We start from the raw sequence: 13,519 nt of genomic DNA, 5'->3' as shown, positions 1-13,519 counted from the left end.
CTGACATAGCAGAATACATACATATTCATTTATAAAGTTTTGCCAGCACCAGCAAATATTTAATTCAATTTAATACACAACTTTTCATTAATCAGTGAAAATTCATGAAACAGTGACATAGTATGTGTGTCTACACTGGTGCACACTCAGCAGGGAAAAGATTATGAAAGGATTTTAGCCTCAGAAGGTTAAACTAGTATATTTTCACTGAGGTCTGATAGCAATGGCTGAGTTCTGCAAGGGAAAGGGCTTTGTCATTCAGCACGGGAATCTGTCAGGCAGAGAGGTGAGGACTGAGTTCCTCTGTGGCAGTATGTGTTTGGGCTACTTGGTTATTGCGAGGAGTATTCTGGGGAAGAAAAAAAAAAAAAAACTATTGTGCAACATTATTTTTAATTCAAGGTGAATGGTGTGAGTGTGTGTGATTGTGCGATGAAGCGAGGGCAGCGGACCTGGGGGGGGGGGGGGAGGGGGGGGGGTGACAGGGAAATCATAGACCAGAATCCTAACACTGCTCTTCCAGGGAACTTGTTTCCCTGCTCGTAAGGGAAGTGAGCCGGCTTGGATGGCCGTGGGTGTGGGTGTCTGTTGACTGTGACTGGGGTCTGACTGCAGTTTATAATCCTACTTGTTCTGCATATAAATGCTAAGGTTGTGGTCGGTGATAGCTGGCTTCCATTTCTTAAGATCCTCAGGAAGCTTGTGATTAGGGTACATATATTCAATTTGTGGTCAGTGCATTATAATTATTCCCATGGAAGACAGCCTTTTTAGGTGAGAAACCTGTTTTTGCAGATTTTTGCATTTTGTTTTATAATAATCTTGCGCATGTGTCATACTTATGCTGTACAATTACACTGATGCCTAAAATGTTTTAAAATGCAATGTTTTTATTGACAAGTCAGCATAATATGATGACAAGCCCTTCTGTTGAATGTGCTGTGTTTTTATTTGTCAGGTTTGATCCTCCTCTTTTGTTCAGAATTTCTACCCCCTCCAGATCTGTCAACTTTTACACAGAGACATACATTTCACCTGATCACATTTGCAGTTTGAATAGAGGGTAATCCACTACAAGATAGAATACAGAGATTGATGTGAAAGCAAAAGCTATTAGAAAGCTTGTCACTTGTAGCTTGAATAAGGATCACCTGGAAGATTATTTCCCACTGGTCATGCTGTTGACCTTTTGAAATACATAGCAGGGCTCACCACTGACAAAAGAGTACTTCTCTTCCCAGTAATGTCAGCATTTGTTTACTTTCTTATAGTGCTGCAATGGACATTCTTGCCTTGGGCGTATTTGCAGGTGAAATCAGTGATCTGTTGTTGCTGACAATGTAAAAGAAGAAACTCAGCCAATTCTTCTGGTTTTGTTCTTTTTTCCTCACCTTGACATTGCTTTAGGGGCTTTGGGGTATTTGCCCTTATGCCTTATTCTCAAGATCGAGGAAAGAGTCAAATCAATTCCTCGTGTACAAATCCTAAATTCTGTACAGTGTGAAACCAAGAAGCTCTTAGGGTCTCAGAAGGCCTGGTGTGGATTTCCATGCGTGGTGTTGTAAGATAGGAATGAAGAAAGCAGCTACATACATACCTGCCACATCTTCCTCACAGCCAAAGCCTTGCACAGGGAGAGGAATGATCCAACCTGTCTTGAATGTCTTGCGTATCATGTACAAATGTTAAAGGATTGCATGTTTGGATTAAGTCTATCAGGGCTGCATTAAGGTGTCAGTAAGATGACTCACAGTGCATGTGATATACTCATTCTACATTCACAAAGTTGCTGAGCTTTGCTATAATGTCAGTTGTGTTTAAACAGGTAATGGACTGCTTGATTACCACAGCATTTACACATTCCAATGAGGGGGCAGATTAATTGCATGTTGTATGAAACATGGCAGGAAACTTTCAGCTCAGGGAGTGTGAAGAGCAAATGAGGGGAGAGAGAGAGTGAGTGATTGAGAGAACGAGAGAGAGTGTTAGAGAGGTTAAATCCCCGTAGACAAGACAGCTTGGACGCCCCACACTAATCCATGATGATGTCTGTGTGCCCGTGTAGCTCTGATGAGGAGCACCACACATAATTTATTTTTTGTAATTCATGAAGCAGTTTAGCACTAAAACCTTCTCCAAAATCTGAGAAAGGTTAGGGGTAGTCAAAAGAACTACAAAGTTTTCTCAGCAGCTTTGTGAATAGGTTTTAAGAGGGAACTCCCAGCTGGGAACTTTTGGTACCACTTAGAACTCTTAGCGGTACGATAAAATGTATTGTGAATGCGGCCCCTGGCCTTGTAACTCAGGTATTGGCAGTACAACTCCTGGTGATGAGCGGCTATAAGGTACTACACCGAATTGCTTCTGTAAATTTCCAGCTCTATAAATGTCAAAGAAAAAAACAAAAAAAAAAAGCTCACTCTGCTAAAATGTAAATGCTTTTATTGTACAAGATACTTAATTGCAAAGTACCACATTGTAGCAAACTATAATTTACTATAGCTATATTAGCAATATGACATTAGTTAATGCTACCTAACATTATGCGAGTTTGTGTAAGCAACTGACTGTAGCTGAGGGGCAGACATTAAAATGAAAGCTTGCAAGCAATCTTTGTTAACACTAGATAGTGAGCCATGTGTTCTTGGCCACTGCTAGCCAAATATGTTAGCAACGGAAGTTACTGTATATGACCATCTAGGTTAAAATATATGCTGTCAGATGGTTGCCATGTTTCTTTGTTGCCTAGTAGAATTTAGATTTGTGTTTTAATGAATAAAATAATTTCTGGCAGAGAAAGTGTTGCTCAAAGACATAGATGCAGCCAATGTGTTTGAACATATTAAATATAGAATTAGTTTTAAAAGTGAGAACGACCTCCAATGCATTAGGTCTATGTAGTGATACTATGTACAGTACACTAGGCGAGTAACCAAAATAAATAAAAAAACAGGCAATCAAAATCAAAGGCATGTTATTGTATGTATATATCCACTATATATTTCAGATACACTGAATCCATGAGTTATGTGTAAATTATATTCCTTGTCAAATCCTTAGACACATATGTTTTGTGACTCATTGTCATAAACTTCACTGAGAAAATTAGCTCAACAGAACATTTTCTTTGTCGTGATGCATTTGCTGTAGATTTATGCAATGCTATAAATCTGCATTGATTTTCAAGATTTTAATGTGAATGAGCCAAATCGACTACAGTGATTTGATAAGTAGTGTTAGAAAATACACAAATGGAAAATATGCCTAGGATATGTATGTGTGTTTTCTATGAGTTATTAGATTTATTTGTCCTCCTGGAAACAGCGTCTGCAGTAGGAGAGAGACCTAGACTCTGACAGGTAATCTGCAAGTTTTATGTAATTTTCCAAAACACTTATAAAGTCAATGAAGTATCACTGTGTTCTAAAATAACAGCAACAGCAGCAATAGCAAAAAGAACAACAAAAGAAGCTGTGGCAAATCTCCAGGAAAATCTAAATATTGGAGCTGAGCTACTGGATTAAAACAACAGAATATCCTCCATTATTGTGTACCTGCTCATCTTGCACTCTTATTGAATGTTTGCATCTGTCATTGTGTCCCAGAGTGCATTAAAATTCATGTTTCATTGTGCTGGATAAATTGCCACCGTTTCATTTACCATTTAATTTTCACTTTTGCCATTAATCTCATTTTGAAAATATCTTACAAATGTCATTTGTCAACTTCAGAAAGAAAGTAAAGTATCTTGATACAAACTCATTCTATGTTTATTTCCGACCACAGAATTTGGTTTTGGTCACACCTCTAGGATGTATCACAGACTTACAAGAAGGGTCTCTGCTGGAATGACGGAAGGCATTGTTGGTAACACTTTACACTAAGTTGTCGCTATACCTGTGTAGTAACATTGTAAGAAAGTTTGGTAGGAAGCATTTGAATAACTGATGTTGGTAACATGGAACAAAAGTTTGCGGTATTCTTAATTACTTAATTACTTACTTAAATATTTTAAATACATCATCTTCATTCTCATGATGCATGACAAATAAACCTTACATGCTAATTTCACAGTGCATCTTCATGATATGGAATGATTTCATGTTAACAGGAGAGATGTAACAGGGCTGGCCTTTTTTACAAGTGTAATTATTGCAAGCTGTTGTTCCACGTTACCTACATACGAGTTACTTAGTAATAACCTCTTGTTACAAAATGAATTACAATTTAACTGCAAAGGTATTGCTGCAACTTCATGTATAGTGTTATCACATTGTTTTGTATGGTACAGTACATACATTGCCCCATTGAACACATTTGGCTGTGGGGTCAGGACCCAGGACTAATACCACAGCGGTCTTCCTGGTCTAAAGCCTTATAATGCTAGATGGTGAAAAAGAGTCCAGCACATGTCATCCACCTGATGCAAAGTAAACTGGGAAAGTGTAGCTGAGGCCCACAGACGACATACAGCTGCAGGTGTGGAGATTAAACTGGGGGCCAGAGTGATGTGCTCTTTTCACCCCAAAACTGATGAATCTGTTGTTCAGCAACCTGGACATCCATCTTTGAGGATAACCGCACTCGTGAAGAGAAGGATGAGAAAATGAAAAATGAGTCCCCTCCCCCCGCTGGTACATTATAATTAACAACCTATCTAAAGCCAGCATAATGAAAAGACCATTATGAAGATAAATGGAGAGTCAACAAGAACCTGTTTCATTGTGTCTCCTCACTCTGTATTGCTTATAAATATGCATTGGCTGAAATTCTTGGCTTGTTCACACTCAGATTGGCTGCAATCAGCTCCTATGCATCTGCTCTGAATGAAACAACTGCTGCAAAGGTTCAAGGTGCCATTTTAGGATTCTTAAAAACAATAATGAAAGACAAGATGCACCATTGGAAAATGTATTTTATAAATGCTGTGTTGTGTTGCCCCTGCCATTATACTTATCAAAGTTTTGAGTCCGGTTTGCACAAATTGAGTATTATTGTGCAGAGGTAATCTGGCCTCATTTGTAAATGTTCATTATCTTCAGTCTGCATATTTATACTCAGACATGACAATCATTAAACAGTCATTTTATATGCCAGTTTATACACTAAGGAGAGTGGGTGAGAAATTGCTATTCAAACAGGCTTTCAGAATAAAGGCCTGTAGGAGAGTAACTTAATTGCTAAGAGTAAACATGTAATTGAGTGCAAGGTGGCACTGAGTTAGAAAAGCCCATTGTACTCAGGGGAAATTCACAAAACAACATATGACAGTTCTTGAATGCAGATGCAAATACAGTGTTTCAGCCAAAGTGATCTTCATCAGGCAGCCTTTGACAATGAGTCCATATTTATATTGAGATATTTCCATATATGTGACATATGTAATTGTCTGTTCACACGTTTATAATGAGTGTAATTTCATGCCACCTGTTTAGACTGATATACTATTTATCCTCTCAGCTCTTGCACATAACTAACTTGAAGACCATATACTGTATATCTGATTAAAGAATGCAGAATGCATCTACTTGCTTAAAGACTCAGTGCTTGCTATCATTTGTAAACTCAAAGACTGAGCTCTGTGGTAGACATTTACAGATGATAAACACATTCATATAAACAAATCAAGCAATCAGGTCAAGCCTTATTTAAAGACCCTTGTTTCTGTAGATCTTATGATGTGACTGCCCCAGTGGCCAGTTTTCCTGGATTGCAATGAAATGCCCTGGCAGTAAGCCTGTATGGATTTTCATTAGGTCGTGATTTTCCAGACCCTGTTGCACAGGGCAGGGCTGCCCAACCCTGTTCCTGGAGATCTACCATTCTGTAGGCTTTCATTTCAACCGTAAGTTGGCTCTCCTCATTCATTCATTCACACCTGGTTGTACTCATTAGCAGCTAAACGAGATCGCTAGTTGTTGAGTGAAGTGGTCTTTGTTAGGGTTGGGATAGATCTCCAGGAACAGGATTGGGCAGCCCTGGCATAGGGGCATAATTTTAGGTGTCATTTTTTTCTGTCCAGGCAGGGACATGTGTTCTGGCTCAGGCTAGGTGTTAGCAGGGCAGATGGTTGACCACACAGCCTATCTGGAGGCACACAGAAACATGTAAAAGCACAATCATTAAAAATGGATTGTGGTGACAGGCCAATGTAATCAGTGGCATTACCACGAACCTGAACAAAAATTCCATCATGTGTATGTGCATTTAAATCTATATTGGTTACCCTGGGGGAAATTACTTCTAAAGTTTGCCTTGACTCTCGTATGAGAAAATTATTCTTTCATGATTCAGGTCAAACAATTTCCTTTAGCGAAACATGCAGCACAGTGCTAGCAACACAGCGCTGAATAACATTGATTTTCACTGGGGAGGAACATGATGAGCTTTTTATTCATGGAAAAATTCCAAGTCAAACTGTAGGATAATTTATTGTAACCGTGAGTGTGATTGACAGACAGTTACACAACAATTTTAATACATACACCATTTTCAGAACCCATATCACAATCTATGCAAATTACATTGTCTCACTCATGTAGGGTTTAGCATGAGTGTGACGTTATAATTTACAGTGGCACTGCAATAAATACTGCAGCCTACTCCTTTCCTTTTGATTGAACAGGATGCCTGAAATAGAAGCATCCTTATCTAACTAGCTGCACTATTTGGATTGCACTAGTTGGTACTTTTGGGCTAACATTCATGTCTAGGTAATTGTACAACCTAGGGCAATGATATCTAACTGGCTAATGTTGGTCATCAACTGTGCCTACTTAAAGCAGACTAGGTCAAGGTTTTGACAGGCTTTTCTGAGTTTACCATTACATGCTTTTGCCCAAAATACTCAGTTAGATGTGCTAAATGCAAATCATTTTAAACATAATCATTGGTGACACTTGCAACCTTTGTAATTAATAGGCCAACTAGAGATGGACCTGTTTTTACCTATGATTCAAGCACAAATTGAAAAAAAAAAACAGTTTTTTGTCCCAAAATCCCTTGTATTCTATGGGCACTATGTTCCCAGCTGTAGCAAATGTTTTCTGTACTGAGAAAACCAAAGGCAATGAAATGTAAATTAGACAAACACACCTGATTGCTGTGACATTTGAAATTTTTACACATTTAACACAAGTAATTGAATCTATTTTAATCCTTTGCATACAATATCCTCGCAGAATAGCTAATGAGTCTTTTAATGAAGTTCACAGAATATGGGAAAAAACAAGTTAGTTAACAAAAAAATGAATAAATAAATAAATAAAAAATCAACAAATGAATTTACTTAAATACAAATGAGTTCAGGCTATTTAGTACTTAAGCGTGCCTGCTAATGAAACTCCAGATAATACTGGTGAATCCAATTTAAATAATGGCACCTGAGTAATATTTGCTTTAAATCGTTTTTCTGAACAACACTAATAACTGATTAATTATCCACCTGTCAGTAGATGCTATGCTTCACCCCATAATAGAATATATTTTTCTGCTAGTTCTGCTGTCACCACATATTAAATATTACAGTTAGAAATTTTGTCTGTCATTATGAGCACTGGTCTTTTAGGTTCAAAACTGAAAACAATGATACGATTGTGATGAATTATAAGAATATTATTTTTATTTGTAATCTGTGACATGAGTGAAGTTTTACAATCATGAAACATCTTTGGAAAGGACTTCTTTAAGTAAGGAGGAATGCTGAAGTAACAGTGGTCTTGCATGTTGAGTGCCTTTATGGGTATGGATTGTGTTAATGATTCAGATGGGGTCAAACAAATCAATATACCAGTGATCTCTCAGTTATATCATTAACTCCAAGAACTCAGTCAAATGTCTGATCATTTCTCTTATTTCAAGGTTAATGTCATTTGGGGATTCTCTCTGCTTATATTGGATTACATAGTGCAACTGAAAGATGTCCTTCCATTATTGATTCATGTGAAATGAAATTATGTTTGAATGAACATTTGTAAAGCAAGGCGGGAGCCTGTCTGGTGGAACTAATGATGCCTGTGTAGTTGATATTTCCTCCTTGAGAATGACGCAGCGGCCCATATAACCCTATTAGTGCTTAATTCAAGTTTTAGAGCCTTTTCACATAAAAGTGCTTCTATTATATTAATGTGCTGTGGGACTTTCTGCTTTTATCAGTGTTGTTACTAGTAATACTACACCATAGCCTACTTCAGTACATCACCCGGGTAATTTTCTTCCACTGCACAGTTTGTAGCTAATGTGTTTAGCACTCTAATTGGGCATGCTTTGTGATTACAATTACCCTTTTGTAATGTGATCGTTTTTATTGTTTCAAAAATTAGCTCATTCACGTACCATGAGGGCCAATTTTAAGCCTTTGACCCACCTAAAAATAAGGAAGGGAAAATTGGCTGGTGTTGTGGGAACCAAAAAGTTCACTTATTACTTTTCAATGAAATGAGCAGACATTGAATATTGAGCATTTCTTTCTGTGTCTTCAAGCTACAACATAGGGCCATGGCTTGTATCCAATCCACATTAGTGTTACAGTACCACATAATGAAGGTGTTAGTTGTGATATTTGAAAACATAGTTTGGTCAGGTAACTTTAATTATCACAGTCCCTGCTGAAATACTTTGGTGGTTAATTGTAAGTCAGAGTTATTCATGACCGTTGATTGCATCCAGTTCCATGCAGAGTAACTTGGCCATTGGTTTCTGGCCCTGTGATATTTTTTTTCGGCAGGAAAGAAACAGTGTGTTTTACAACTCTTTATCTCCGCTCAATACCAGAGTAATCCTTATTACACCCCATGGACCTACACCCCGTACACCCCCCCACCCCCCTCCTTAAAGTGCAGTGAGCAATGAATACAGGGAATGGACCTGTTGAGTAACAGTGATAAGCCATTTATTGTCTGCTGTTCTAAGCAAACAGTTTTGCTAGGGGCATATGTCCATATCAAGTGAGGAAGAAAGGAAAGCATAATATCTGACAGAGGACAGTTTTAGAAACGAGAGATCTGCACCATTTCTCAAGTTCTCCTTCGGAAAGCATGTATTTTCTTGGGGTGCACGGCGTGTCCTAGGAGAATCTAAAAGAGTTTCCGAATGGCCTGCAGGTTCCAGCTGTTGTGGGTGCTGTGTCTGCTGGTGCATGCAGGTGCCAGGAGCTGCACGTCGGGAGACTTTCGCTGTCCGGGAGCCTCATGTGTGCCTGCTGACAACATGTGTGACTTCACAGACCAGTGTGGGGACGGCAGCGATGAGAAAGACTGTGAGTACAGTTCAGTGTGTACACTGGTCACTGACCATGCATGCGTGAGTACAGTATGACGATACTAATACGAGCCATTTAAACATGCCAAAATATTCCTCATTTATGCTTCTGTATATGTGTGTTTTTATAATACATAGATAAATATTCAGAAAACACTAGAAAACAAATGATTACAGCTTTTTTTCCCATTCTGTTGTACTTCATACAATTAATTTATTATTCTGGTTGCTTAGAAAAATTTTTTTTTTAATATAGGTATTTTTAAGATATGACTTTTTTGTCTTTTTTTTGACAACTGTGTAGAAAGTGCTTGTGTGTTCTTTGATGCAGGAAATTACATATCAGATCTGATTTCTCAAGATTTAAGAATGGAAAATCCCAGAAGCCATGCAAATATACTGTAAAACTGTGGGCTGGATTCAGTCGATATTTACACTTAGCTTTGCCTTTCAAATAAAGGCTTTGAAATGAGGCGTTAATACTTTTCCTCAAAATCTCAGCTTGGCATGTTCAGCAATCACAAAACTTCATTCAGCAAACTTTGTTAGCAAAGAAAAAAAAACCACTTGAATTTCTTGTAAATGGAAGGTACAGCAAGTATTGACTGAAAATTGGATCCAGGCCTGTTTCTTATATATACAGTATATACTGGAAATCTAAATCATTGAGATGTATTCCTTTTGTCCTTATCCTAATCCCAAACCATAGAGTTTAAACAGTCTATTTTTCTACACATCATTGTTAAGACATTAGTCAACATTAAATAAGAATTAAATAAGATGGGGTGATCCATTCTATTTCATTTGACTCTTTTTTTTTTTTGGCCTGGAAATGATTTCCTCTGTTTGAAGCTGACCGTTTTTTTTGCCCTGTTCCGGGAAAGGTTCTGGCTTTGAGAGATGTGACTTTGAAAGGGACCTCTGTGGCATGTCCCTGTGTGGAGATAATCCCACAACCTGGACCAGGGTTACGGGTCTCACTAACACTGGGCCCACCCAGGACCACACAGGCAGCTGCACAGGTACTGGAACAAACCTTACTGTGCTCTGAGCTACTGGAATCACATGCACCTTTGTCCCCACATAAAATACAGCTCACTAGTGAATAAATCTTAGTCCCTACTTTTTTTATCTTAAATGCATTTACTGGACCCTGTGTGTGGTGTGGTCCTTGGTCCAGTAATGTGCCCCATGGTCTGGAAGTGAAGATCTGTCTTTTCACACAGGTCATTACCTGTCTCTGTCAGTTCAAAATGAGAAGAGGTCTTTAGCTGCTTTAAGAAGCGCAGTGTTCCTTCCGACAAACTCCTGCCAGGTAGGCATGCTTTCGTTTCAACCACGTTTCCAGGTGAATGGGACCGCAGTGTATTTTCATTCAGCAAGACCCCTTTTCATGGCGTTGTCGTACTCCTTACAGATGACCTTCTACCACCACTTTGGGAAGATCACTGGAACACTACGAGTCTTGACTCAAACTCACCTCAATGGAAATTACACGCGTGTCTGGACTCGGACTCTACCTGAACAAGATCCATGGCAGCGCTCTGTGCTTGTCTTTAACAGCACCCACAATTTCCAGGTTTGTTCTGCTGGTTATTTGGCATTTTATTTTAATTACTGCACAACACATTGTCTGTTATGCCTTATCATATAATCCATAATATTTTAAATAATCAGAAATTTCAGAATATGATAGGAATATATACTGCATTTCAATAATGTAATCTAGATGCCAATTATGAGCTTGGTATCTTGCTGTTATTCGTTAATCATGGATATGAACTTACTTTTGATCCTGAACACCAAGTATTACATATAACAGTAAACAGCCAGCAGTCCTGCATTACAGAATCTTGAAATGGCACAAACAATGAACACCATTTGGCACATTATCCACTCAGATAATGCCATGAAAGCATCCGCCATCAACATTGCGTATATAAAGCAATCAGGATTCCTAAAGGAGAATGTTACAAATTAATCTTAAGGAAACTGGCAGTTAGGAGGGAAGGAGGGGCGTTGAGGTGGGGTGAGGGGGTGGGACGGGGGGGGACGGGGGGGGGGGGGGAGGAGGAGGGGGGTCCTGGGCCATCTGGATGGATGGACAGTACACCTTCTCCAGCGCAGTTATTCTGGACATCCTCAGGCACAGGCCCACTCTCACTGCGGTCTGCGGCACCATCTGTTGTTTTCTTTACTGAACATGTGGAGAGCCTAATGCCTCGCAAATGGAGCCCTCGTTTTGTGGCTATGAAAGTTGTTTCTGAAAATTGAGAGTTAATTCATTTTGGTACATAATAAGCAAAACAAGTGTTTTGAATTTTCTGAAATTTGTCCGTAAATTGGGCCTGTTTGTAAATGCAACCTTCTGCCATGCAAATATACTTACACGGCTTTGTAATATTCCCCAGAATGCTGCCTCAAATAAGAACTAGATCAGCATGTGATGAAAACTGCAGTGTTCTTTAAACAGGGAAAAGATTAAATAACACTCCCCCATCCAAAGCAAAGAAAAATAGAATTGTCTCAGTAGTCACAGTAGACCTATCAATCAGACATGTTTTGTTTTTTTTTTTTCATTTTTTACATCTCGTCATTTGAAAGCACAAATGGAGTCTTTTCTTGTTGACTCGGATCACCGAACGATTGGTGCTCTGGCACAGCACACTGATATATGTGGCTGTAAATCACCGTGTGCGCCATAAAACACCTCCCCGTGGAAACATTCCTCCTGCACTTTGATCGGAGTGAACGAGTCATTAGCTTGATACAAGCAATGAAAAGGGGAGCTTGTTTCGTTTGATGACTACTGCCCTGCGCAGCCTTCGCGTGTGTGAATTGTGATGTCACAGGCATTGAGCAAAGTCCATGCCCAGATATTTATGTGCTATATGCAATCAATGTAATAATCCATTCAGACGAGAAAAAAACAATATGGCACCTGAAGTTCATGATCCCTCTTTCTTTGTGGAAGAATGGTTTGATAAAGGTCAAATGTTCATATCAATTCCACAGTACACCCATAAGGGTCACGCTGAGAGTGGACACTCCATCAATCACAAATAAAATGTTCATATGCTTGTGCACCTATCCACTAACCTCTGTCAAAAAAACAAAACAAATCGTTCTGCTTCCCCCCTTTTCCCAACCAATCTGGGAGCCCCATCACGCTCACGCCGTGCTGCTTATTGCAACCTCCAGTCGATTAGAAGGAGTACAGATGCACTCTCTGAAGCATGTGACGTCGCTGCCACTTGTTTATGCACTTGTGTCGTCCTCAAGTCGAACTCGCGCAGACGTGAGTCAGAGGAAGACACTTCAAGTGCAGACAACAGCCGAACCACTAGGGTCTGATGGGTTAGCGAGGGTCTCTGTGTGCGTGATGAGGCATCACCATCCCTAATGGCTGTACTAGCATTGGCTGAGCACTGTGTACTGTCACACGGGGCTAATTTATGGATTTACACACAAAATCACATTATTGCCAGGCACCCAAATCTAGAATTAAAATGTATAGCACGTAACCATCTTCTTTTTTTTTTTTACTGAAGCAAGTTAAATGTGCATCAGTAGTACCCCACCTTGGCTTCATGCTCATGATCCAAAATCGATTCCCTAGCTGCTATGAAACAATTAGCGCTCAGATGTACTGTGTGATCTTTGCCAGGTGATTATTCAAGGGGAGATCTTTAACACCAGTGATCCTTCAGAGGGGCTGGCCATTGATGATGTTTCATTCGGGGATGGTTGTGACGCAAGCTCTGGTAAGCCTGATCTCACCTCTACATAAAAACAAGTCGTTTTCAGAAAGAGATTTTCAGAAGTGACATTGTTGACCTTATAGTAGTGTAACAAAACTGTAATTACTGTGGGAACAAGTGTGTGACACCACGTGAAATAGCCTGCCAGGTCACGTAGAAGGGACAGACACTCTGGGGGTTTTCAAGACTTGAATTGATACGGTGTTAGATACTATCTAGCCTGTCAATAATCAGAGCACTAGGTATAATTTAGTCAAGGAAATGGCGATCATTGTTGTGCTGAATGGCCTGTTCTTGTCAGTATGTTATGTTATGTTGACAGATTGTTGGATATAAAGGAAAACAAATAGTTCATATGTTTTATTTCACAAACTACACAGCTACATTCTGCATTAATTACTTATACAATTCAATAATATTGTCATGACCAGAACAGCATATATATTACATTATTATAACTTAGAAAGTGTTTATATTTTCATTTTAGGCCTTACACAGCT

General features: G+C 39.1%; 1 protein-coding gene across 1 annotated transcript in view; it reads left to right on the top strand.

The window, feature by feature from the left end:
* Positions 1–8,917: 8,917 nt before the first annotated feature.
* The window catches only part of malrd1 (MAM and LDL receptor class A domain containing 1), an 81,270-nt gene continuing 76,668 nt past the window's right edge, over positions 8,918–13,519 (top strand). The window contains exons 1-5 of the mRNA XM_064332837.1: positions 8,918–9,256; positions 10,143–10,280; positions 10,485–10,573; positions 10,676–10,837; positions 12,926–13,022. Of these exons, the coding sequence (XP_064188907.1) occupies positions 9,091–9,256; positions 10,143–10,280; positions 10,485–10,573; positions 10,676–10,837; positions 12,926–13,022 (652 nt within the window). The 5' untranslated portion in view covers positions 8,918–9,090. The remainder of the gene's footprint in view (positions 9,257–10,142; positions 10,281–10,484; positions 10,574–10,675; positions 10,838–12,925; positions 13,023–13,519) is intronic.

Source organism: Anguilla rostrata, chromosome 4 (assembly GCF_018555375.3).
Source record: "Anguilla rostrata isolate EN2019 chromosome 4, ASM1855537v3, whole genome shotgun sequence".
Lineage (NCBI taxonomy): Eukaryota > Metazoa > Chordata > Actinopteri > Anguilliformes > Anguillidae > Anguilla > Anguilla rostrata.
Note: the sequence above shows the minus strand (reverse complement) of the source record. Positions and strands in the feature narration are given on the sequence as shown.